Genomic DNA, 20,001 nt, shown 5'->3' with positions numbered 1-20,001 from the left:
GAAGCGGGCTGGCCCCCAGGGGCCTCCTGTGTCTTCTTTGCTACCTGAATGTGGTCTCCAGCCAAGCCCTCTTCTCCCAACAAAAGCACAAAAAACAGTGATTGGAAATGAAACTCTCTTCATCTGGCGGGGGTGCGTGAGCTGCCGTACAGCATCCACCTGTCACCTACGCCAGCTGAGCCAATGCCATGGTGACCTCGCATCTTGTTTGTCACATCTGCGCCTCGCTTGCCTATCTGAAGTTCCATCAGCAACTTTCATGGCAGAGCAGGAATGTAACAGAAAAATAAATCGGTGCCTAATGGCCCGGGAGAGCCGAGGGGTTCACAATTATGTGGCGTCTACGTACTAATCTACCAGACTCGAGGCTCAAAGGAGCTCGAGAGCCTCCTCCAAGTTCCTGCAGTGATAAGGGGCTGGCTGCATTGAGCTGGGGTTGGGATAAAAGATTTTTTATGATAATTATCTTAGTGAGGAACATTTTTGCATTTTCTTTCTGTGCGATTCAGAGTTTAACTGGTGGGGGAGGCGGTTACTGGGGAGGCACGATCTTGACAGGAAAGAGGAGGGAAAGTCAAATATTTGATGTTGGGCTATTATGTGTGGCAAGCAATTAGCCCACAGATGTTTGATAAATTATTAGGAAAATGTAGACCCAGGTTATTTAATATCAGGGGCTGGAGGGGGGTGGGGAGCAGAAATCAAGGTTTTTAAAAAACCTTTTGGAAGAAAGAAATTTCATTGTACAAATGAAATTCCATAGTCAAGCACTCTCCTTAAGTCAAGTAGATTTGTCTCTTGGAGCTCTTGTGCGCTGTCTGAGATTCACAGATCTTTTCAATAATTATTTTAAGGAAAATGAGGCCTTCCCCCCCTGCTACCCAGATCTCAGCAATTTATTTTTCTTTTCTCGATGGCCTAAATAAAACCAAACTTTAGAGGAGAGTGCAGATAGGCTTCCGCTTGTTAAACTGTCATTCTGTGGTCATTTCCTTTCGGACACTCAGGGACGTGAACGGATACTGCACCAAGGAAGGACCCCGCTAGCTGGGCCACGCTCGGTGATGGAAAGGGTAAATTAAGGCTGGGCCACGCTCCATGATGGAAAGGGTAAATGAAGGCAGAGTTCTCCATGTCTGGTCTCAAAGCCTTCCTGCTAATTCCAGCACCATTCCGTCACCGTGAAATCAGAGTGGTTCCTTGGAGAAACTTGCAGTGAACCACATTAATCATTAAGCCTTGGTGTGTTTGGAGGGGAGGTCCAAGAAGCAGACAGGAAAACTCGGCTTCCCTTCAGGCTCCAGCACCCGCAGGAATCACCAGCTCCGGAAATGGCCAGGAGGGAGCTTGCGCTCCTGTTCACTTGTGGGGTCTCACCCAAAGAAAGGCAGTTAGGCTCGAACCCTGGAGCCGTCTGCTCGGAGGGACCGGCATGGAGCCGACGGGCCAGGGCCCCGCTGCCCGCAGAGCCTTTCCTGGCCAGCTGTTTCAGGACGCCGTAGGGGAATGGACACATGGCTTCATGACGTGACCATCCCTGCCCTGCTGCTCCCGGCCCCCAGCCCTCCACGGACGGAGTTGTGCCCCCATCAGAGGACAGAGCCGGGGACAGAGGAGTGAGCCTTCATCTGGGAAGAGCTCATGTGTGTGGGGCTGGAATTTTCTCAGGCATCCTCTCAGCTGTACTTGGGTGCGGAGGAAGGTGAAAGGGAAACTCACTTGTCCCGTCTCTACTCGACAGAGAGGGGCTGGCCCATCTAGGGAAAAGGAAATTCGGAAGGCTTCCCACAGCCCGGTCCGGAAGAGCAGGGCAACTCCGCACCACTGTGAGACCCACCTCAGACCCTGCCTTTTCCCTCCGCGGAACAAAACTTCCCCTCACACTTCTCTTGGACTTTTAGCTACAGATGCACATTTTGCTTTGAAAGACACACATGCCATCATCTACTCTCTTCAATGAAACAAAATCTTTCCACACCACAGAGAGCTCTGGGGCAGCCAGAAATGCCTCAAAGCTACAAAACTGGCTTGGTGTGTGTCTGTTCATTTAAGTACCAGGGAAAGCAAAGGCTGCTGCTGCTGCTGCTGCTAATAAGAATAATAGCAATAATAAAACACAGTTTAAAAAAAAATCACCTGGGACCCTGATACTGCAAAGCTGTAATCCACTGGGTATCAGTTCGCCCACTGCCGGAAGCCCTTCTTAAATTCTGGGTGCGCCTCCTGGGTGCCCCAGGGAAGAGGAACAAGAAAGCCATTAGGTTGAGCCTTTGTGGGGGCGGGTAATTTCTGCCGGCCTGGGGTCTGCAAAAATGGAGGCACCCGGCAGTTGGGGGCCGCCTGGCCTTCATTAGGTGGCTTGAGGTGATGAGAGGCCCTGGGTCCTCCCAGGAATCTGCTCCTCTTCCTGGTGGGCTGGGGTCTCCCAGGGGCCATGGCCCAGTTCAGGGGAGGGGTCTTACCGTCCAGGCAGGGCGGCACTGTGCCCAGCGGGTAGACGCCTTCCTTCACGTGCACCAGCAGCTCCTCACCTGGCTCAATGTCCTTAATGACTTTATAGTAAATCTAGGATGGAGAGACCAGAGAGAAAGGGTGAGTGTGGTTTGTTGGTGTCTAGAGAGCCTCTCAGTGCACACTCAGCCCTCATACTGTGGACGCAGCTCAGCCTGCACTTGATTTTCCTCTAATTGCCACCAAGAGGGTCTCCTCTGGAACTTTTGCGGAGTATGCGCAGAAGGAATTGCGTCCCCTTTTAATTTGCTTTATTGGGTTTTAGGACATTCATAAAGGGGGTGGCTGACTAAATAGGTAGGATCCGCATCAAAGTTCCCAGCTGGGGGTGTCCTGGGGGCACAGCAGAGCCCTGCTTCCACCAAGAGCCCACCTGGGTGGGTTCTCAAGTTTCTTTTGTTCAATTTCGTGTATGTAAGTGAGACACCCTTTGCCAGTGGTGGTCGGGGAGGGGGAGCTCAGGGTGTGGAGTGAACCTGGTTGTTTCTGAAAGTGGCCATGAGCTGAGCCTGGCCAGTGGGTCAGGACACGGGGCTGTGGTTCTTCCATGAGTGGGGATGCCATCAGCCAGGATGGCTGGGGTGGGCAGGACTATGTGCCCACTGTCAACTTGGCGCCTTGAGGCTGACCCCACAGGTGAGAGTCTGGGATGGAGGACACCCTTGAGAACTGGTGGGCTCAGGTATATTCTGCAGCCTGGTCAAGCCCTGGGGGCGAGGGGACCCCCATTTGGAACTCTACTCACTGAGCAGTGCTGTTGGGGGCTGTGTCCCCATGGCTTGCCAGGGGCCTCCTGAAAAGAGGAGGTTGTCTTGGGGTGTGGAAGTGGTGGTCGAGATGAAGAAAATTAGAAATTCAGAAAGGGGAGGCTGGGCCATCTGAGGCCTGGGTCAGGGCATGGACTGTGCCACCCGCACCAGGAACGCTGCATCTTTGGTCCGGGAGTGTCTGGTGGTGGGTGTGTTTCTCTTGGGAGAATCATTGCCCACCCCGCACATGTGGGTGTTTGAGACTCTCTTCTGATCACAGTAACTGGGGAGCTTCCAGGGACCTGCAGGCCTGGCCGGAGGACTGGCTGCGAGGTTGGGGAGAAGCCCAAGGGAAATCCACCTGCCCCTGCGGGACCTGGGGCTGAGGCTCCTCCAAGAAAACAGAGTGGTTCTAGACTCAGAAAGGGAAAGGCTCCCAGGGATGGAGGGGACATGGCCATCCTTGTGGGTGACACTCCCATCCCCACTGACCATCCTGTGTCAGGCCAGGCTCTCCAGCAGCTGGACCTGGCTGGGGTCTGTGGCACCCCCAAGACAGGGCTGGGCGTGGCCCCTGCATGCTCCTCCCCATGTCCCCCACATTGTGGATTTCACTACAGTCTGCCAGTCCCAACTGACTCCAGAATGACACCAAGGAACTCTCAAAGGACACACAGAAGCCACAGCATGACTGTAACGCCCAGTGTCTGTTACTCCCAAGACACCCAGACAGGAACTGCACGTGGGAGGACAGCAGGCGCACGCTCTCACGCGGGAGGACAGCAGGCGCACAGCCTCTCTCAGCAGTGTGTGAAGTTCCCTTAGGGTGCATCAGGTAAGTTGCTAAAATTATGAGGAGATGTAAAAGTGGAGAGGAGAAATTGGCCCATGGTAACTTCTTCCATTAAACCCATTGTTATTAGGACCCCAGTTTTGTATCATCTTATCCAAAAAAAAAAAAAAAAATCACACAGTGGCTGAATAATTGTCTCTTTTTCGAAAAAGAAACTTGAGCCACTCTATTAGAAAATTGGACCCAAAGTGCAGGATGAGAAACGCCAACTGGGACAAAGCCTGGGTGACCCTGAGAGCCGTGCGGCGAGTGGCATTGCAGCAGACGCAGGTGGAAGGGGCTGCTGAGTGTCCGGCCTGGCTGACGGCCCTGGGGCAGGTGGCCTGGCCCGGGCACTGGGCAGGAGAGAGGAGGGTCAGCGGGCGCATCAGAGGCTTCTCAAGGGTCTCTGTTAGAGGGCGATGTGGACCCTGACCTCCCACCCCTTGGCTCCAGGCGGTCCCCCCAATCGAGGGTCCTGGTGTGAGACCCCTGGCATCCTCCCGCCCATCCCGCCGCTCAGCTCCGCTCCAGTGGCGGGGAGAGAGCTGGTGGGCAGACGGGGGCCGGGCGCGGCCCTCCTGGATCCTCCGCCTGGCCCCGTCCGAGAGCCTCCGAGCCTCCCCTGACCCCCACCCCTAACGCATTCCCTCTCTGAAGCCCACAGACACTCCCAGGACACCGCCCAGACTCCCTTCTCTACACCCTACCCTCCCAGGGCACCCAGATCTCCTGGGACGCCCCCCACCCAAGGGTGCTGGTCCTCCAGGGATCCCCCACCCCAGCTCCGAGGGCGCCAAGCCTCCCTCTCTGATCCGCGGGGCTGCGGAAGGAAACCCCACCTCTTCCCCCAATCCGAGGGCCCCCGTGTCTCCTGGGACCCCACTCCGGCTCCGAGGGCACCCGATGTGCCGGGAGACCCTGCCCTCCGGCGCAGACACTGCCCTGGAGCCGCCGCGGCGGGAGGGCGGCTGGGCCGCGGGCGCCCCCTCTCTGGCCCGGCACCTGCAGGAGGAGGGCGCCTTGGCCACGGAACTTGGAGCCGCAGTCGGAGTTAATCGCTATTATTGCCGATCGCAGGGCCCGAGGCGGGGCCGGGCGGGGCGGGGCGGGGGTCCCCGACCTGCCTCCAACTGCTTTGGGGGTCAGAGGTGAACGGGAATCCGCGCAAACTTTTCCGAAGTCGCAGGCCCCGCCCTTGCCAGCGGCGCTGAGGTGCAGACAAAAGCCGGCTGCGTTTTTACAGCCTGTCCCCGGTGTCACAAAGGCCTTATCAGCCAGACGCGCCGAGAACGCCACTGTTCCTGGCCGGCGGGGTCAGGCGACTTCCCGGGACAAAGACCGGCTGCGGTGGGAACCCGGCGTCTGCGGACCCAGCCTGGGCCGGCTCCTGGCTCGAGGGCGTCACAAATTGCGCATTTACTGTACTGCAGGCCCCTTCCTGCAGGGCCTGTCATAAATTATGGCTGCAGCTCCCTACACATTCCTGCCGTCTGCTTATAATCCTCCTTCCTTGTGCGACCCGCGGTGGGTCCTGCTCAGACCGCACTAAGTCAGCGTGGTGGGAGAAGTTTGTTCAAGCAAAAATAAAGTCTGGAGTTTCTGATAGCCTTTAGCCCCCAGCAGCGGCCTCAGGGAGGGGGACTGGCCGCCGGAAAGGAAGAAGAACAGTATATTTTCTTAAGCGACAGCATCTAAGCATCTATGCCTTTTTATAAACACTTGCGTCCGCTGCGCTGTTGAAGTCGTGCCTGAGTCCCGGGGTTGTGTTGCACGGGCAAGGCTGGAATTTTCTCTTTGGTTTAAGGATCTGAGAGGGTGGGGAACCCGCTTAAAAACAGCTGAGTTTACTAGCGCCAATAAATGTCTGCTCTAAATGGCTTTAAAAAATAATGATGCCAAACAGACTGGATTTGAAGTTAAGTCCTTGTTCCAACACTTCAGGTTCTCTTTGTAACAACAATGACTTGACTGAACATGGGTGAACCACACGAAACACAGGTCCTCGGAATTCAAACTGTATTTAGCATGAGCATGACCCTGCCTATTTTCTCCCCCTTTTATCACTTTCCAGACACAAAGAGGCGGCTTCTTGTAGGTAAACGGAGTTCTGGGACAAATAAATGGCCATGTTCTCAACAGAAGGCAGAGAAATTGCCTGCGAAAAGCCTAGAGTCAGGCTGGGCTTTCGGGGTTTGTCAGCGTTCATTCAGGCGGAGCCTTTTATGAAAATTCATATCATTGCTCCCCCGCAATATTCTTTAAGACACAGAAATCATTTAAATTTACAATGGCTGCCAGCTTTGGGATACCTTCTCCTCACAGGTCTTTAAAGAAAGTTTTTTTAAATATCGAATCAATTCACAAGAAAAGAGACGACTTTCGAATATGAAGCTGTAAGTGGTACGGTTTTCACTCCCGCTTAATCATAGAATTTAACAATATACATAGATGAAAAACTCCATGTAAATGCCACCGGGTGGGAATCACCAGACTGCAGACTAAAAGGCACTGGGGCGAATCTGAGCAGCGGCTCTTCCTGTTTTCTCTTTCCTGGAGTAAATGAATTTTTTCCATCAAGCGAACTTTTGGGCTTTCTTGTCTCTTTTTGACCAGTATAAGAAACTTTAAAGGCAGGCTTGAATCAAATAGGTGAACCCTCCTTCCGTGTGCTTACTGGAAAAAAACTCAATCACCATTCTGGATTTCAGAATTCAACCGTGCTTGAGTTTGCTGTGCGAGAGGCTTTTCTCACAAAACACGTGAAAGCAGCCAGTGGAATCGAAATTCTTCCCAAACCGTTTCCCAAAAGCAAATTCCCCTGGTGACCCAGTCTGCCTCTCACCTGGGCTTGGGAGAGAGAGGGGATGTTGGTCTGAGGATTGTCCCCTGCATTTTGGTTTTAGTTCTCAGGACCTCCCCCGAGGCGAGGCGGCTGGGTCTCAGCGCTGCTCCCGGCTTCACTTTAACTCCTTGCTGTCTCCACGCGCTGTGAGTGTGGGAAAGTGCTGTGATCCCCCAAGCCCCGAGGCTGGCCCAGGAGCTGAGCATGTAGTGGTGATGGTGCTCTAAATGCCAGCAGGGGCAGCACCCCGATGTGCAGTGCTGGGGTTTGGACAGAGGTCTCTTTTTTCCCTCCCCTGTGCATGCCTGTGCTCGCCAGCCTCCCTCTGGCCGGCCTCCCTTCGCGGCTTCCTCCGTGCTAAACGGCTGGAGGAGACCACAGTCAGGCTCCCGGACTGCAGACAGTCCTGTCCTCTGGCAGAGCGAGAAAAAGCCCGCTGGAGTCCCGGGCTTTGCCACATTCTTCTCCTCCCGCACGTGGCTGAAGCATTTTTATTAAGCCTAAGTTTTATTATTGTGTTGTGTGCGATGTGCTGTCACCTCCCCAGCGATCAGACATGAAATAAAACTCTGTGTACACTTATCTGTTTCTAGTTGTGTGGTTTGGATCTGGATTATAAAAATGTAAATGACGGGTCCACAGTTAAATTACCTTGATCATTCTTAAATAGCTTCTTCTAGTAAAGTGAGCCTGTGATGAGCAGGAAAGGAATATACACATCCCGACAGGTGGTTTGCGAAGGGGTTCAGACGGCACAGTTGAATTTAAACCTTTTTTTTTCACCAAGAAGAGGATCAGTTTGTTCCAAAGGGGGCCCCATAAAATGGGAATCAAAGCAAGTTGAATATGCTTTGGAAGTCTTTTGTAAGCTGGTTATGAAATACTCAAAGGAGCGCCCTGCCCTCCTCCTTCCCATTTCAAGGGGGTAAACTGTATCTCATGGTTGGAGGCTCCTGCGTGCCCTGACCAAATTAAAAATCTATGATTTTTAATTTAAAAAAATTATGAGGATGGCCGGGGGCAATGGCTCCCGCCTGTAATCCCAGCACTTCTGAAGGCCGAGGCTGGTGGATCACTTGAGGTCAGGAGCTCGAAACCAGCCTGACCAACATGGTGAAACCCTGTCTCTACTAAAAAATACAAAATTAGCCAGCCATGGTGGCAGGCCCCTGTAATCCCAGCTACTTGAGAGGCTGAGACAGGAGAATCGCTTGAACCCGGGAGGCAGAGGTTGCAGTGAGCCGAGATCGTGCCACTGCACTCCAGCCTGGGCAACAGAGCAAGACTCCGTCTCAAAAAAAAAAAAAAAAAAAATTTGAGAGATAAAAGCAAAGGGAATATGGACATGTCTGGGGTCAGGGCAGAACAAGAGATGGGTGTTGGATGCCGTCCGTTTAAAATCCCAACCCTGACAGGGCACACGCCCAGACAGAAACGCAGGACCCGGGTCAGAGCCCAGGACGACAAAGCAAAGGAGAAATGCCCTCCGCCGATCCGGGAGACCCCGGGTTCTCATGCACACCCAGCGCGGGCTCTTGTCCACGCGGTGCTGCCTGGCCACCGGCGGCCACTCTTCTAATACAATGCCTTCGCGGAACACGCTCTGCGGGGGCGCTGCGCTGCTCCACGGCCGGCCACGCTGCTCCACGGCAGACGCCAGGACCCCTGCTCTGCCCCTGGAAGGCGCTGGGGTTTCGGGGTTTGTCTGCTGCCCAGGCAGCCCCAGGGCACTGTGCAGATTGGGGTCGCTTTTCTCAACTCAGGGGTGCTGCAGGTTGTTTGAGAGCCCCACAGCCGTTCCGAGGTACACTGGGGGGCCCGCACCCGAGTCTGGCTCCCTGACATTCGTGTTTGACCTCAGCCCCGTTCCCCGCCATCCTCACCCCGCTAGCCAGTTGACATCCAACCACCAACATTCTTGCCCTATTGAGGCAACGTGAGAAAAAGAAAAACCAGAAAACAAACAGCGCCGGCCGTGAGAGTCCCCTCCCTGCCTCCCGCGTACCCCTGTGGGCGCTTCATCGCCAAGCTCTTGTTTTCTTTCTTAAAGTTAAAACAAATTCAGGAACTGCCCCTGTCTGTGCCTCCTGAAACAATTTCAAACCAGTTCATTTGTTCATAATTACAGGAGAAAGAACCATCCAGGGGGGATCTGAGTGTCTTGAATTTTCCAAAAAGGAAAGTAGGAGCCGGAGGATCGTGGGCGGCGCACCCCTGAAAAAGTGCACGGAGATCCCGAGGGTCCCTCTTCCGCTCATGCTCAGATGAGGCAGCAAGTCAAAGTCCCCCACGATGACTTCTGACACCTCAAGGCCCTACCTCCCTTGCAATCTGATCGCCCTGAAAGTCCCAGGGCAAAGGCTCGGTCCCCGAAGCTGTGTGCGTGGAGGTTTTGCTCCCCGCAGCTCCCCAGGAGCCTATGCTGCTTCAGGGGCAGCAGCACCCTTGGCCTCGGAATGGGCCAGCGTGCCCTTGGCTGTGATCTGGGGCCTCTTTGTGCAAACAGAAAACCACAAGTCCCCTTTTGGGCGACACGGCCGGGCCCAGGAGCAAATTCATGACCCAATGTGGCCTCTGCCTCTGCCCAGCTCTCCCATGAGCCATGAGGAGGGCTGGGATGGGCCTTAGAGAAGCAAGGGCCGGGGGTGGGCCCCATCACCTCTCAAGAGATGGTCCCCTGGGGCCAGGAGGGGGAATCTCATTGCTAGATGAGAGCGTGGAGGTGGGGCCCACAAGCAGCCCCTCAGCCCCACACCATGGGGATAGCACTCGTTCATGCAGAGGACGGTCCAGTGCCCATGGGGCCTGAGATGGGAAGGGACAGGATGCTGGGCCAGCCCCGCCTGGGAAGGAGGGTATCCGGGCCTCCATGCTGCCCTCAGCTCAGCCGGTCCTGCCTCCATCCATGAGGCACCATGAGGCAGCAGGGCAGCGGGGAGCCTCTGGGGAGGTGCTGGCCAGTTGCTGAGTCTTTCCAAGCTCTGGGGCTCACATGTTCTCAAGCCCCCGTCCCCTGCCTCTCCCCAGTGGCTGTGGAGGAGCAGATAGCCGGTCCTCTTTTGTACAGGGCAGGTGTCTTGGGGCATGTTAGGGGATGCTAGGGAGAGGGACACGTGGTCAGTGATCTGAGCAGGCTTCTGAACAGCCAGAATGTCAGAACTGGGCCTGTGGGTGCTGCACCACCCAGCTCAGCAGGTGCCCTGGAGCGCCCGAAAGCGTCAGCTAGAGAGCCAGTACACTGCACAGAGCCATGAGGGATATGGGGGTGGAGCCCGCCCCCAGACCCCATATGAATGCACAGCAGCCCGCGTCCAGTGAAAGCCAGGAGGAGCCCGGGATGGGCCAGAGGAGGTATGTGACTCCCCTGCCTCCAAAGTGCCCCTGAAGTGTGGGTCTCACCCCAAGGACACAGGAGCACCCTGGGGGCCAGGCCCCAGTGTTTGCTTAAGTCCTGGCTGCCACTAGCAGGAGACTCAGGAGGAAAGCCCCAGCCTGGGTCCCCATCTGAATATCGACCTGAGTTTTCAGTTCAGAGCGACCTCTCTCCTCTGCCCAGCAGGAGAGTTCATCTCTTCTGGGAGGCTGTGGCTTCCAGAACTTTCTTTTAAGGATGTTTGGACCATCTTCTGCCCCAGTCTTCTTTTTTCTCTGAGAATGGGGGCTGAGGTCACATGTCTCAAACCTCAAAATGACGGTGATGCTTTTCTGACCGAAGTATTTTCCCTGCTGAATGCCATTTGGCAGACTCGACGTTGTTTTACGGACCTCAGATGTTCAGATATGGTTCCTTCCCTTCTGTGTCTGTGCTGTGTTAGAGGTAGGGTGTGTGTGCAATCTGGCAAAAGAGAGACAGAGAAAGAGAGAGGGAGAGAGAGAGGAAGGGAGGAGGATTGTTCACTTGTGTGTGTTTGTGTAGGGGGGAGTGTGGTGTTCATAAGTGCCAGAAAATCCTGGTGGAACTTCTGGCATGGTGGAAATCTGAGAAATGGCATTAGTATCATGTAATGTTTCTTTCTCAAAGAGAGGCCGTTAAAAACTTTTAAAAAATCTTGCTTTTATTAATATTTCAGGGCAGTTTTTATTTGAGATCTGCATAGGGTCAAATAGGTTGCTTTGCAGTAACCCACGTTTCCGTGGTCAAGGCCAGGGAATGGAAACGCGTTCCACTGAGGCCATGTGGCCATCACAGCGCACACGAGAGAGCGTTTAAACACTAGATAGAAATCTGTGATACCCCTTTCAAAAAGGCATTGTTAAAAGTCATTTCATACGAGAGTCTATGGGTTTCTGAGAGCAGTTTTTCATATTTTTAGTGTTTAAATGTTATTATTATTCAAAGGAAAATACGTCCCACGCAATGCTCATTTTCCTTTGATAACTGAAATTCACGGTTGAGATTTCAGGAGGAGAAGCTGCCAACTCAACCACCTCACTCCCCGTGGCTGGGCAGCGAGTCTCCTCCAGCCTCTGGCCAGCTCCTGCTTTCCTGGGCGTTTCCCAGGCATTCCAGCCACGTGGCTTATCCAGCTCAGAGGTGCACCTTTGTGGGGACATGGGCAGGAGCGTTGGTGGCCCTGTAACACCCGATGTCACCCGCTGTGCTACCTATGAGGGTGTTCTCAGAGCAGAGGGCTCCTCTCCCTCTCGGAGGGGACGGGTTTCACAGTGAGGTTGAGGGGGTCAGAAGTGCCCTGAGTGGAGGAATTTCTCTCTGCTTTGGGCCAGTTTGGCGTTGCATTTGCTTAAATGTGCATTTCAAGTTCCCTCTGGGTTTGTGGCTTTAATTCAGCCTACGGACCTAAAGCAGAGAGAATGAATCCCTTGAGGCGGTGCTGGAGAGAGCCGTCTAGCGGGTCAGGAGGTATCCCAGTCGTTTTGACATTATCTGTGGCTTGGGTAATAGAGCCAAGTATGTTTCTGACTCGAGGACGGAGCTTTGGAGGGAGTCGGCACTGTGGGGTAACGGCGGGGTAAAGGGAAGGAACGGATCAGGATTCAGGATCATTCTTCCATCCTGGCAACAAGGATTTCTGCCCCCTGGTCCTGACCATGGAAACACAGTTGGCTGCAAAGCAGCCCATTCCTTTTGGACCTCATGTGTAGCTAAAAGGAAAGCTTCCCTGAAATATTAATAATACAATGAAGATTTTTTTCAAAGACAGGCTTCTCTTTGAGAAGATTACACATCTGTTTGTTTTTTAAAAAGCTAGACACGTAAAGATACCCACTTTACTGCTTAAGTTTAGTTCAAATGTTCTAATAAACATTTATTTCTCAAATAAAGAAATCTGGGTCCTTCATTACTGTCGTTTGCATCTCACAAAAGCACAGCCCTGGCCCAGCCCTGTGGTGCCCCTGCCCCTCGGCTTCCCAACGGACGACCAAGGACACACACTGTCTGCAAATCTGAGCCCCAGAAAAGGATGGAACGACCCGTTCTTCTACGCACCTCAAGCCCAATTTTCCTTCACTCCAATTTCACTTTCATCTGGAATAAGGAAAATATTTTTTTTCAGTTCTGTTCTTATGTTTATGATTATTCTTTTGCTTCCTCTCTGTATTTTTTTTTCGATCAGAAAAAGTTATTTTAAACAGTTTTGGCTCTAACTGAAGGCCACGGAAGTCCTGGTAGTACAGCAGATCCATGTCCCCATCCAGAACGAGTTTGTCCAGCAGAGCAACTGCTCGGTGAGGACTCTGCTCCACAGCCAAGGGGACGGCAAATGAGGGAGAGCCCCTGGCAACCAGCCGGGGCCTGTGGGACCTCCCTGGAGTTTGCTCTCTGCCTTTCTTAGTGCAAAATTGTTTCTCTCATAGTCGAGAGCCTTGAACCACTTTCAATGGCTTGCACAGGCTACCCGGGAATGTTCCGTGATGTGGTCTTCACACACATTTTTCACAGCCATAGGATCCTTTTTTCCTTTTTTGCAAATGAAATCTCATGTATGACCCCAAGATATTACAGGAAAAACCAGACTGCTGTGATGGAAGGGGCCGGGGACCCCAGGCACCCTGAGGAACGCACGGTGTTGAGAACGCAGGGCGGAAAATGCCACCCGGGAGGCCTGGCTTGAGAGTGAGAAGAGCCTCCAGGGGCCACTGGCAAGCTTGGAATAGAGACATTCATGAAGCAGCGACCAGCTCTGGGACACGGTGCCTTCTGGAGTAGAAAGAGACTCCGCATCTTCTCCCCTGATCAGCCTGTGGGTCTGGACGCCTGTTCCGGTGGTGGTGTGGACCAGCCGTGGAGGTCAAGGGTCCAGGGAGCTTAGTGGGGGCCTTAGTCTTGAGGTGGCAGGATGGAAGTGAAGGTGTCTCTTCCCTGGTTCACAGGGACTTTGTGCCAAAAAGGCCAAGGTCTTCAGCAGGCTGGTCAGAGGCCCTGGAGGCTCTAGGAGGCCCCTGAGTGGCTGCCTCATTGGCCGGTGCTGACTCTTCGGAAAATTTGGTTAAACAGCGCCATTTAGATGCGGTTCCGGCTCTATGCTTCTCCCGTGTCCTTCGGGGAAGCGGCATTTGCAGGAAGTGTGGACCCTGTGATCTGGGGTCCTGCCTACTTCATGGCCCTTTTCCACCCGAACCACCATCCTGGGGTTCAGGAGCTGCCAGCCTCGGGCAGGGGCCCTGAGCAAGGCTCTGATGGAGCCCTCCCAGGGTGAGTCAGCTCCCCAGAAGCCAGCACTGGCCGAGCACCAAACAGTGCCCCCATCGCAGGCCAGGGCTTGGCAGATGTCCCCAGAGAGGCTCAGGCAACCCTTGCCTCGGCACCTCCGCCAATCCTGGTGCCGCGCCCTCAGGGACAATTCCAAGGGGCAGAAGTCCCCGTTATGAGCCCAGACCTACCTGCTCACTGATCTGACACATGGTGAGGTTCTGATCATCACAGGAGCATGCCACACGGATGTACTTGAGCCAGCTGCCGGCTGCGGCCTGATTCGCATCCACGCAGAACTTCTCACTGCCCAGGTCTTCGGAGATCTGCTGAGAGGAAAGTGAAGTAGGAGTCAGAGGTGCCCTGTATGCTGGAGTCTGCACACTGCCTCTGCCCACCCGGAAACCTGGCTGTTTGGGCTCAAATAGGAAGGCAAGTCGGCATCCAGACCTCAGCCCACCCTCCGGGCATCAGCGGGGCTCCCAGCCCACCCAGACTGCCCAAGCCTGAGAGTCTCCAGGAGTCTCCAGGAGCCCAGCGGAAAGGCAGGGAATGGCCTTTTCTTTTCTCACCGAACAGATCACTGCCCTGGCCCGGCGATAAAATGAGCCTCCAGAGTCGCAACCCCCACCCCCGCAGCAAAGCTGTCCCACGTGTGAGAAGGCAGAGACTGCTGCATCTGGGAGCAGAGCCCTCTGCTAAGGGGCTGGGGCGCTGGGCTAGAGAAAAGCATATCTGAAGGTGAAGGTGTTGCTGGGTGTGCATGTGCGTGTGTGTGTGCACGCTCAGGGCAGCCTGCACACCACTCTGACAATAAGAAAAGCATCTGGTTTCCTTAAAGCTGGAGAGTTTCAGTTTGACACCCAGCAGCGTGAAGACGCCTAGCTGTTCTCACCACGCCCGCAAAGTCACACGCACACCAACTTGGCTTTATTTTGTTGTTGCTGTTGCCTCTGAACGGGCAGAGTGGCCATCCCTAGGGCTTTTCTTATTTGCTGTTACCCCTACTCCTCCGAGGACCACTGATGAGGAGACCTGACCTGCTGTCCACTGTGGAGAGATGGTGTCACCTCGACCAGCTTGACCACGGGTGGCGGCTGCAGGCCTCCCAGTCTCCCCCACTCTGGCCAGTGGCTACTCTGGGTTCTAAATTCAAACCAGTGGCATCTTGGGCAAGCTTCTTGGGCAGCCCAGCCCAGACAGGGCAGGAGGGAGGACAGGGGGCAGGGGCTGGGGACACACCACACTCAGGTCCCAAAAGTAGAAAAGCTGTGTCTCTGTGGGCAGGAGTGCCCTCGGGCAGGTGCATCCTGCTGGATAGGTGTATGTGGGTGGGCAGCCGTGCCCTCGGGCGGGTGCATCCTGCTGGATAGGTGTATGTGGGTGGGCAGCCGTGCCCTCGGGCGGGTGCATCCTGCTGGATAGGTGTATGTGGGTGGGCAGCCGTGCCCTCGGGCGGGTGCATCCTGCTGGATAGGTGTATGTGGGTGGGCAGCCGTGCCCTCGGGCAGGTGCATCCTGCTGGACAGGTATGTCCAGGTGGCCAGCTGTGTCCTTCGGTGGGTGTGTCCTGGTGGGCAGGTGCATCCCTGAGCAGGTGTGTCTGGGTGGGAAGAGGTGATGGATAAGGAAGTCAGAAGGACCCAGGGAAGTCAGGATGAGACAGTGACCTGTCCAAGTGAAAATAGTGGAAGCTGACTCTGGGCACCATGGGCCTCTTATTCTCTGGAGTTCTCCTGATGGCTCCATGGTGAACTCTAGGACCTGGCAGAGGGGAAGAGCCGCCCACCTGAGGTCGGATGCTGACTTGCCTGGCAGAGGGGAGGAGCTGCCCTCTTCTGACCAGAGAGTCAGGTGCTTTGTGAACAGTGCAGGCGTTCCCCAGGCATCCTCAATGATCAAGGGCCCACCTGGCCTGAGAGTCCGTAAGGAAATGGAGGTTTCAGGAGGCAGCTGCTTAGATCAGGGGTGCACAAGGGTGCTGTGGAGTCCGCCTGTGCATCTGCCTCCCATCGGCCCTGAAACCACATCCCCCATAGGGCCCATGGGAGCTGCTGTGGCAGCCTTGTCCTCTGAGTGATAAGTCTCTGAGCATGTACACTCGGGCCAAGCTCTGCGGGACACCTTAGGGGCTAATTTGGAAAGAGGCTGTGAGCTGAGGGGCCTCAGTTCTGAGACTTTTTGCTTTTTGGGGACTTATCATTCGTGCCAGAGCAAAATGAAATGGACCTAATTCTGAAAGAGAGGACGTGGACCAGAGACAGCCAGGTGGAGCCTGGGCAAGGCGGAAAGAGGCAGGGATGTAAAGGGTGGGGAGAGACAGCTGAGGAGCCTGCCAGGGCACAGAAGCGCCCCAGCCCAGCCTCTGTCCTCAGCTGCCAGCGTCCAGACCCTCAGGAGGTTGGGGCCAAGAGCATCCACTCCCACGTGCACAGGCCCCGGTGACCCCAGTGCCTGACCCTCAGATGCTTGGCATGCACTCTGCCGGGTTCCTCGCCATCTCAGGCCTGGTGCTGGAATTCTTTTGATAAGTTCAACGTCAGCACCAATCAATGGGGAAGCGTGTTGTCCACGTGCCCCGGCCTCTGTGTGTGGCGTTCCCTCTTTCCCTGAGGCTTCCAGGGAAAGTTGGCCCCCAGAGCACAGCAGAGACGGGAGAGGGCCTCGAGTCTCCTTTCCCTTCCACTTACTCTCGGTCTCCTTGCTGACATCCTCTACCAAGCTGGGGTTCCCAACTAAGGGTTTCCAGAGGTGCTGGGTAAGACAGATTGGGGTGCAGGGTGGGCGGTCAGCCAGGGCAGAGGGGGGTGCTCCCGGGGTCCCCCATCACACACAGCCGTGCCTGCCCCTGGAGCCCTTCTGGCTCCATCCAGGGCAGTGGGAGATTCACTCGAAGGCTGCCTCATTTCAGAGACGACAGCAGCAGAAATGCTCCCAAGCTTGTGGGCTGTGGTTGCTTCAGTCACCAAGTGAGTGTGAGTGAATGGCCAGGTCCCTTCTCTGCCCGGGGTTGGCCCTGAGTCCTGTCCACTCGGAACTGTAGATGGGCCTGTGGTCCAGAGAGGACATGGATCCAAGAAGCATAACTAGGCTAGAGGCTGGCGCCCGAGGAAAACACTGGTGGCGGGGGAACACTCAAAATACAAACGATGGATTAGCAGGAGCACAGCCGGCCACATGGGGCTGGCAGCATCCCAGTCCCATCCCCAGCCCCTGGGTCCACTTCTCCATTGAGGCCTGCTGACGTCACAGCACACTGCACACAGTGCCTGTGGGCTGAGGGCTGGCACTCACCCAGGGCGGGCCGTGCCCTCCCACCTGGGACCCGGACTTTTGTCCTCAAAGCTGGAGTACCTGGGCCACAGCACTCCACTGGTGCAGTCAGGAGTACGTGCTCCTGAGTGCATCCCCCGCTGAGCCCAGGGACCAGCTGATGGGGCTCAGGCCACTTCCCAAGAGGCAGGACTCACTCCTAATGCACCCAACATATGGACTCAGCCAACACCTTCCCCCTGTTCTGGGTCCCGGTTGGCTCAAGCCTCGCTTTGGTGGGGAGTCTGTGGCCACCCTGCTGTTCAGGACTCAGGGCAGGTTCCCAGGGAGATCGCCTCTGTGTTACCAGCTTCTGCAGAGACAGCTCTGCCCTAGGCAGGACTGCACATCCCTTGACATTTGAGGTCCTGTTCCCTAAAGGGGCTGCGGGAAGGGTCCTCACGCTGTCCAGGGAGGTCACTGCCTGCCCCGCCCAAGTCCAGGGCCAGCCCAATCCAAGAACCACAGACTCAGCAGCCCGCCCCACTGCACCCCATCTCTTGCCAGGGCAGGAGTGGCAGGGGCGTGGCGTGGAAGGGAGGAGGCCACAAGCGGCTGGTCGCCACTGGGAAGGCAGGCTTCCCATCCTGTAAGTGCAGACCCAGGGCCACCAGCCCATGTGGGGAAGCCCCTCCCCAGGCACAGAGACCTCTCAGGGCCCTCTCACTTCCCACCCTGACTGCTGGTGCGCATCAGGAAACTGCTGGAAAGGCTCGCCAAGCCAGAGCTGTGGTCGGCAGCCCTGCCATCTTCCTCTGCTACAGGGAGGGAGTGAGGCTGGGCTGGCCAAGACCCATGGGGCCCCGTCCCACCTCATCACTGGCCAGGTCTAGGCTGGAAGTCACTATGGGGCAGGGGACTCTCAGCCCCTGTATAGGTAGTGGCCTGGGTGCCAGTCTCTCCCTCTCTCTCCCCTGCTCTGCTTCTCCCTGTCTGTCTCTCTGTCTCTCCCTCTCAGTATGGGTCTCTTTAGGGCTTTCTCTCCTCACATATGGTACAGGGGCCTGGGAGAAGGTAAATGACGCTGTAAGTGACCACAGCCATGGCATGGGGTTCTCCTGGGGCCTGGTTGTTGACTCGAGAGTGTTGGCCTCGGTCGGGCGTGGTGGCTCATGCCTGTAATCCCAGCACTTTGAGAGGCCGAGGCAGACAGATCACCTGAGGTTAGGAGTTCAAGACCAGCCTGGCCAACATGGGGAAACCCTGTCTCTACTAAAAATACAAAAGTTAGCTGGGCGTGGTGGTGTGCAGCTACTTGGGAGGCTGAGATGCAAGAATCACTCGTACCCAGGAGGCAGTGGCTATAGTGAGCCGAGATTGTGCCACACTGCACACCAACCTGGGTAACAGAGTGAGAGACTCTGTTTCAAAACAAACAAACAAAAAGGGAGTATTGGCTTCACCTTGACTTCCAGGCCTTGGGGTCCATCTCCCCAGGAAATCCCTGGAAAAACAGTCTGTGTCCCTGGCTGGCTGACCAACCACTATTTTAAGTGCTCCCAAGCCCCTCACCCTACAGGTGCACACGTATCTGGGTGTGTGCTTGTGTGTGGGTGTGTGCCTGCATGTGTGCACAGGTATGTGGGGGTGTGTGCATGTGTGTGGGTGCACCTGTGTGTGTATGTATGTGTTTCTGTCCATGTATGTGTGCTTGTGCTGGGGGAACGGGGCGAGAAGCCTTCGGTGAGCAGAAGGCTGATGCCAGCAGGAGGACATTGAAGGGATGGCCAATTCCCTCTCAAAAACGTGGGTTCTGTGTCTGGAGGAGAACCCTGGCCCCTTCCCTCCAACCCCACATCTGAGGCCTCTTCAATGCCTGTGATCCGGCCACTGATGGCTGCAGGTCCAGGGACCCACCTGTGCCCTGGGACAGCCAGTCTCCAGACACACACCACCGTGCTCTGTGGAGCAGCCACCCATTGTGCTCGCAGGCCGCCGGTGTATTGTTGAATGCGTCGAGTCACCGGGAATTGTTTTTTGGGGCAGAGGCTCTCCCTTCTTGTAATGCCCCCCTCACCTTGCAGAATAAGCCTCTCTTTTCCACATGATGGCCCTGCAGGTATTTGCATTCGGCCTGAGTCCTAACCCTCCCGTGCCAGGGTAAACATCTCTGGCTCTCTCAAACGTGTCTGAACAGGGACACGGCTGATTTCTCACCCACATGGGACAGTGTTCTGGAGTGTCCGGTCTGTCCCTGACCCTCTCGGGTGCAGAGGCCTGGAGACTGGAGGCAACAGCTCCCCTAGGGGTCCTGGTCTTGAGTGTGCGCCCAGGCTTTGCTGCCCTGCTGGTGGAGTTCCCTCCCTGACAGCCTCTCCTCCCTTGTCACTCTCATTTCCTGGGCATTTCTCCTCGTTCCCGGGAGGCCTGGACCCCAATCCCTGACCAATTGGAAGGTCACAGAGTGGGAGTTACACCTCCCTGGGGCGACTGAGGAGGGCTTGGTTAACTCCTTCCTTCTACAGAGGTGTGCCTCTGAGGGGGGCCAGGTGGGCGCTGACCCTTCCTCCAGGAGAACCAGGACGAGCCCTGGTCTGAGGGACCTGAACCAGTGACAAGTGTGTTGGGAGGGGGTGCTGGAAGGACATGCACCGGGAGGGGTGTGTTGGGAGGGATGTGCCGGCAGGGGGTGTACTGGGAGGGCTGTGTTGGGATGAGTGTGTTGAGAGGGGTGTGTTGGGAGAGGGTGCATGGTAAGGGATTGCCCCGGGAGGGGTGTGTTGGGAGGGCTGTGTTGGGAGGGGGTGTGTTGGGAGGGCTGTGTTGGGAGGGGGTGTGTTGGGAGGGGTGCGCTGGGAGGGGTGTGTTGGATGGGGGTGTGCCAGGAGGGGGTGCACTGGAAGGGGTGTGTTGGGAGAGGTGTGTTGGGTGGGGTGTGTTGGGAGGGGGTGCCCAGTGAGGGATTGCACTGGGAGGGGTGAGTTGGGAGGGGTGTGTTGGGAGGGGTGTGTTGGGAGGGATGAATTGGGAGGGGTGCACTGGGAGGGAGCATGCTGGGGGAAGGTGTACCTGGAAGGGTGCGTTGGGAAGGATGCACTGGGAGGGGTGCGTTGGGAGGGGTGAGTTGGGAGGGGTGAGTTGGGAGGGGTGTGTTGGGAGG

General features: G+C 55.8%; 1 protein-coding gene across 2 annotated transcripts in view; it reads right to left on the bottom strand.

Annotated features, from left to right (window-relative positions):
- Positions 1 to 20,001, bottom strand: part of PRDM16 (PR domain containing 16) — a 254,352-nt gene that overhangs the window by 36,840 nt on the left and 197,511 nt on the right. For both annotated transcript variants that reach the window (XR_001003424.1, XM_011956834.1), the window contains exons 3-4: positions 13,781 to 13,915; positions 2,463 to 2,565 (exon numbers count right to left, since the gene is read on the bottom strand). Coding sequence is in view for 1 of the 2 variants with exons in the window: in XM_011956834.1 (XP_011812224.1) it covers positions 2,463 to 2,565; positions 13,781 to 13,915 (238 nt within the window). In the remaining variant the exon portion in view is untranslated. The remainder of the gene's footprint in view (positions 1 to 2,462; positions 2,566 to 13,780; positions 13,916 to 20,001) is intronic.

This window comes from Colobus angolensis, unplaced genomic scaffold (genome assembly GCF_000951035.1).
Source record: "Colobus angolensis palliatus isolate OR3802 unplaced genomic scaffold, Cang.pa_1.0 Scaffold426, whole genome shotgun sequence".
Lineage (NCBI taxonomy): Eukaryota > Metazoa > Chordata > Mammalia > Primates > Cercopithecidae > Colobus > Colobus angolensis.
This window is presented reverse-complemented; position numbering and strand designations above follow the sequence as displayed.